The sequence below is a fragment of the Hippocampus zosterae genome, chromosome 1, assembly GCF_025434085.1.
Source record: "Hippocampus zosterae strain Florida chromosome 1, ASM2543408v3, whole genome shotgun sequence".
NCBI lineage: Eukaryota > Metazoa > Chordata > Actinopteri > Syngnathiformes > Syngnathidae > Hippocampus > Hippocampus zosterae.
The window spans coordinates 4,318,019-4,324,398 of record NC_067451.1 but is presented as its reverse complement, the minus strand read 5'-3'; the positions used below and the strand labels follow the sequence as shown (position 1 = coordinate 4,324,398).

Below are 6,380 nucleotides of genomic sequence, written 5' to 3'. Positions count from 1 at the left end.
GGTGTGTGCGTGAGACAACTTCCACGTTTATTTCGATTGCATATTTTCAGAAAGTCCAGCGAGGTCATTGTTCTTGGTTTTGTAGAGCCTGTCCTCCACTTTTAGGTACTTGTCATATTTCTCGTTTCCCTCGCTGGGGTAGATCCTCTTGAAGCCTCCCAGGTGCTCGTCTTCGTAGCTCTCCATCTCCTCCACCATGGTCGCCCGTCGCTGCTGTTCGTTCTCTAGCCTAGCGGGGTGGGGGGGGGGGGGGGAAGAAACTTTCTCAAATTATGTCGGTTTGGGAAAAACAACCCCTCCACCTCCCCAAAAAAGGGGTAGGGGGTGGAGAAAAGAATGGTACCTCTCCTCAATGCGCACGTTTTGTTTCATGCGCTCTTCCACCTTGCGCTTCTCCTCCTTGATCATCCTGCAGCGGTCAAAGGGGGCCAAGTTGATAAGCACCAGCGTGTCGTAAAGTAAGGCGTCCTTAACATCGCGGTCCAGCGGCAGCAGGGTGGAAAAATCTGGGGAGTGATTCACCTGGGGAAAAAAAAAATCATTAAGAAAAAAAAAAACATTCAGCCTCAACATTGGTTGCTTTTCAAAATAAAGGAATCGTGGAATTTTAGAAAAAGCTTACATGAGCACAAAAAGGCCCCCCCCCTCAAAAAATGGTCAGTTGCGAGTTGACGCTTTAAGTAACGGACACGTGAGCACAAACAGTGGAGGGACAGCTCGTGTAACAACACTCACAGATATATATATTCTTTATCCTCTCCAAAACAAGTGTGTCCTGGGCAGACTTGTTTAGGCATTGTGACATTATGTCGTCCTTTTGGAGGGAAAGTGAAAAAAATATGTTGAACGAAATGGATTTATGCCGACAACGGGATATAGTTTCCGTGATGCTTGGGGACTTCATAAAGTGCCGTGATGTTGTAAACTTAATTACAGTAAAAGGAAAATGGCTTACTATTCAAGCTATTAAGAGATTTCCATATTACACTTTTGAAAAGTTACAGGAGTGCGATATAGGCCCCTGAGGAATACGTTGGCTGAAACAATGTCATTCATTCATTCATTCGTTCATTCATTTTCCGATCCGCTTTATCCTCACAGGGGTCGCGGGGGGTGCTGGAGCCTATCCCAGCTGTCTCCGGGCAGTAGGCGGGGGACACCCTGAACCGGTTGCCAGCCAATCGCAGGGCACACATAGACGAACAACCATTCGCACTCACACTCACACCTAGGGACAATTTAGGGTGTTCAATCAGCCTGCCATGCATATTTTTGGAATGTGGGAGGAAACCGGAGCACCCGGAGAAAACCCACGCAGGCCGGGGGAGAACATGCAAACTCCACACAGGGAGGCCGGAGCTGGAATCGAACCCGGTACCGCCGCACTGTGAAGCCGACGTGCTAACCACTGGACTACCGGGCCGCCCTGGAACAATGTCATTAAATAAAAAAAATAAAAAAGAGAATGTACAATAAATGTTGAGGTCCGGGTTAAGACTAATATGGATGCCCTGGACTTTGATCTTTAGTGAGACATGAACATATGTGAACTACATTTATTGTTGCTATTGTGATAACATATTTGTTCAAGTGGGTTTTTTTTAAGTTGATTGTTTCGTGTGGAGCCGCTGCATTTTGTTTTATTTTTGATTCGTATGGATGTTACTGTTTTAGGCTTTTGTATATGGTAATGTTGCTTTAAAAAAACCTTACTGAGGAAGGTGAGGACTGAGCACCTCCCTCATTATGTTTGTTTGGATGGATTATACTGCCCCCAAGTGGTCAAGGCTCATAAACAAGATGGAGCAGCACGAGCGAGGCAAAAAAAAAAAAAAAGTGGCAATAACTGGTCAGTCATTAACATTCTGCTTAATTGTGTCACAAAATTGTGTTTTTTAGGTGGGAGACTGGAATCGATTGATGTCATTTGCATTCATTTCAAGAGCCGCCCTCTAAGTAGACCGCTTCGAGACAAAATATGAATCTGCAAACCTCAAGCACCCACGGCCTGAAGTGCTCATCCAGCAGCACGTCAAAGCCAAGGATCTGGAAGCAGGCGCTGCCGACCACGTGTTTGGAGAAGAGAGTGGTGTAACCGTGTTGGATGCGCGAGTGGGCCAAGACCAGCGTCTTCACGATGCCGTCCTCGATGTTGCTCCATATCTTCTCCGTGTTCCTGTAGTTGGACCGCAGCTGCTTTTTCAGCGTCGACAGCTTTCTAGAAGACCAAGAGTGTCATACATGCTTATACGTCTTGCAAAAAAAAAGGAAAAAAGTCCAGATTATATGCGTGTGTAGATATTTTCGGCCTTTGGGGTAAAATTTTTAGGAAGAACTTAAAATGCACGGCCACTTTCACACGCAAACATACACCAAGTTTGGGGGGTTATACACATCTTGGAATGCCTCCAAATGCCAAATGACCCCTCAGAGTGCAACAGTACTAGAGTTTTATTTTATATTAAAGAGGAAGTCAAGCCATAAATGTGTTCCATGCAGCGCCGCACATCCACCCGCTTTTCTGTCCATCCCATGGGGCAGCCATTTTGGCATTTGGTGTCGACTGAAAATTACGTCACAGTTGCTCAGGGCTCAGGTAAGCACCAATCATGGCTCGGTTTCAGAAAACAGATGAGATTGGAGTCACCCTTTTTGACTGGCACACTCGTTTGAACGCATTTTTAAATACATTTGAATGTGCAGTATTTGCAAATACATTGACATGAAATTAATGCAAAAACAGGGATCCCCCCACCCCATAATGCCAAAGGGTATTGAAAGACTTTCATACAATTCAAATCACAACTCGCAGCAGTTTAAAACTGCCAACTCAACCTCATGACGGTTTTCTCTGCCCCTTTCTGTTGTTTTTTTAAGAAACATTTTAATGTATTTCCTTCCTTTCCGTTTTTATTCTCATCTTATTGAACATAATGCAACATATTGCATTATGTAAAATTAAATAGGTAAAATTGATGATTATTATTGTTATATACTCCTTTTTTTTGCATTTGGCCTACATAATACCACTACACACAAATATTACATATGTAAACTTTTTTTTTACTAACATGTTATTGCTGTAAAGTTGTTGTTTTTTAACTGCAGATCATAAAACAGCGTATTTTAGCGATGACGGAAGAGCGGTTAAAATAACGATGACCGGGTGGCGGACTGACAACTGACATGTCCGCCACTAGCAAATGAAGAATGACGAAGGGGTGAAATTTACTGACGCGCCCAACACTGATCATGAATAAAGCAACAAATATTAAAAAGAATAAAGGATTTTAAAATCCTTTAACATGTACAAAAAGAGTTAGGAATGACATTTGACTGTTTTACAACATTCCTTCACTTTATAACGGAGGGAAAATGCTCACCAAAGTTCGATTTTTTTGGTGAGGGGGAAGGAATTTTCGAATGCGTTAATGTTTAAAAAAAAAAAAACAGCAAAAATTTAAAGCTTTTTTTTTTGCTGATTTAAAAAAATAACTATTATTTTTATTATTAGAATAATTAGTCGCGCCCTCCCTTATTTTTTCAAATGTATTTTTTCTATTTCCCTTATTCCTCAAAATGTTTGACATTTATGGTACCGTTTGCTACCCGTCTGCTCATCATCGATGAAGGTCTCGCTGTCCTTGTTGATGGTAAAGTTGGTGAGATGCATGAACTTGTTATTCTGACAAGCAGACACCGACATTAGACTTTGCTCGATGCAATCGAATCACGCCGAGAAGCATGCGAGCTCACCGCGTTTTCATCCGTCGGGTCCTCATACTTGATGGTGCAGAAGCGAGCCAGGCCCTCGTTGTACATGTAGATCCTCCAGGGGTAACACGAGGTCACCAGGACGTAGATGCGCATGTCGAACTTGAAGCCGTCGATGAGCAGCGGCTGGCGGGGGGAGCGGAGGGACGGATTAAAAGGCTTCTTCCGACGAGCGTTTCTCTGCGAGACTCACCTTGTCGATGTACTCCTGACAGATCATGTCATGTTCAGGCTGAACTTTCTCCCACGACGTGAAGATGGAGATGCCTTTGCCTTGGCTGCCCGTGTTGGGTTTGCAAATGTAACATTTGTCTTTGTCCCTGGCGTAGGATTTGAACAGACCGTACCTGCAAAAGAAAACGGGGTCGCGTGAGTGCCCGAAAAGAGAAACGCGGGTCGACATGACGCGGGAAAACAAGCAAACACACTCTATGGGAAAGGTCCAAGTTCTGGGAAAAATGTTGTAGTCTTTGGGGAAAAACTTGAGCATGTGCTTCCAGTTAGTTGCTAATGAATTTTTGTGGCAAATTTCAGTCATAGAGGGCAAATGGTTGATTTTCTGCAACAAATGAAACACAAATAGTGGCATTAAAAGAAGGGAGTACTATAACTGGAGCTCAGTGACCCAAGAATATTACACAAAAGGCTAAATGCGGCATTTTTTTCATCGTAATGACAGTACCTGGTACGGTTTCATTTCCTTAAATTTTTCCTCACAAGGACGGGCATCGCTCCAAAACAGGGTCCAGTCTTCACCTGCCTTCGCCTCTTTAATGCCTAACTTCTCAGCAGCACGACGCACTGAAACACAGAAAAGTTTTGAATTACAGTCATGTATTTGTGGCGTTTGTTTTTTTTTTTTTTCCATTTGTGACCTACCACTGTCATAGCGGCAATTGGTGAGATTGATGCCCTGACAACTACAAGAAAATAAAGTACATGAGAAGGCTTGTAGGTGAATCACACATTACAGATGCAATAATATGGCATGTACTGTACCTGCAAAGTGGAATATCGTCGTCATCATCGTCTGTTAAAATGCAGCTGTCCCAAAAAAACATCCTACAAAACAAACTACACTTGTTTACATACGAAACGAAAATGCTTGAGTGAAGTTCAAGCACTCAAAAAATGAAATTCACATTACTCCTAGTGAGCACGTGTCCTTTAAAAAAACGGAGACAGGAAGCGATGAGGCCAAGAGTACGTATTGATTTATTGCCAGCTGGCTGCTTATTTTAACTTTTGTGATAGCGCCAATTTCGCCTTCTACTTGGTTTGTCTCACCTGCTGAAGGCAGATGCAGCAACATTTGCGTGTGGTGAAGATTTTTAACTCCACAACGCTTTATTTTGGACACATCGAGGGGGAAACCCTCAGCAAACCATACTGTTTTTGTAACACTGCTGCTTCTCGTGGCGTCACCTCACTCACCTTTGTCATGCTCGCCATCAACACGCGGCCCTCTTTAAGAAAGTTGGGCTGCGTTTTAAACGAATGCCACGTGCTGCTTGTTGTTTGTTCATTTCCTGGCTGAAATGTTCAGACCAGTCTCGTCAGCTGGTTACGCCGACCATCTAAAATATAATTCACGAACCGGCTATTCAAAACAAACAGGCGCAAATTTTAAGAACCAATGATATGAACTGAATGTCCAAATTGTCGTCGGCGTTGTTGTTTTGGTTTAACCGTTCAAAAACATCGCTTTTTACTCGACGGAAATTGAAAATTTGGAAGTGATTTTGCTTGGGATTTGAAATATTAAAAAAAAACACTTCCGGGTTGTCGTTTCCGGTTAATTTTCTTAGCCCAATTACCTTCGAGATACGAATTAATCTCTAGTCGTTCACACGGGGAATAAAAATAACACACTTCTGGTTCTTCTCTTCTTGGTAATGAAAACTATGAATTATTTATCATGTTTTAAAAATAATTATTATTTAATGACAATGGTGGTACCCACCAAGACCCACGCACACACAAGACTTCAGCCTCAGCTACAGAAGGAATCGTACGTTTTGCTCCTTTCCTTTAACAACAATAATAACAACACTACTACTACTACTATTACTAATAATAATAATAATACATATTATTAATAATAATTATTATTATTGTTGTTATTATTATTATTAATATAATAATAATTATTATTATAGAATAGGCCATGCCGCGTACAAGTGAGCAGAAGGCAGGAGACGAGTGCTGGATGGCTGCAGTTCTGCCCGCAGAGGTGCAGTGATTCATGATGTCACATGCTGAGGACCGGGGTGACTCATCCACCAACATCCTCCCTCACGCAGCCGCTGCAGAGCAACACTTTCAACAATCGTGCACATGTGAATGCAGCATCCACGCGCACGCAAAATTTGCATTCACATCAGATGTCAACTCACGTTGACTGCTTTGGCAACAGAAAAGAAAAGAAAAAAACAGGAAATGGACACACACTGTCCACAATGAAGCGTCTCTTGATTAAAAAAAGTAGTTGACTTTATTGTTTTTTTTGTTGTGTGTAGCAAAAGTAGTCATTGACATGCGCATACTTGCATATCCAGCAAACGCATGTTTATTAGACAATTACAACAAAGGTACATCTAGAGAGG

General features: G+C 42.4%; 1 protein-coding gene across 2 annotated transcripts; it reads right to left on the bottom strand.

The window, feature by feature from the left end:
• Positions 1–10: 10 nt before the first annotated feature.
• LOC127598987 (tubulin polyglutamylase ttll6-like) lies at positions 11–5,721 on the bottom strand. 2 transcript variants are annotated; one of them, XM_052062599.1, is made up of 11 exons: positions 5,209–5,721; positions 4,774–4,836; positions 4,654–4,694; positions 4,457–4,575; positions 4,203–4,333; positions 3,968–4,121; positions 3,757–3,900; positions 3,600–3,685; positions 1,993–2,218; positions 344–522; positions 11–229 (listed from the first exon to the last, which is right to left on the bottom strand). In XM_052062599.1, the coding sequence occupies exons 2-11, from the start codon at positions 4,833–4,835 to the stop codon at positions 28–30; spliced, it is 1,344 nt and encodes a 447-aa protein (XP_051918559.1). In that variant the 5' UTR covers position 4,836; positions 5,209–5,721; the 3' UTR covers positions 11–27. The 2 variants fall into 2 exon arrangements, with proteins under 2 accessions (XP_051918559.1, XP_051918554.1); XM_052062594.1 differs by having other exon boundaries at positions 4,774–5,719.
• Positions 5,722–6,380: the final 659 nt, after the last annotated feature.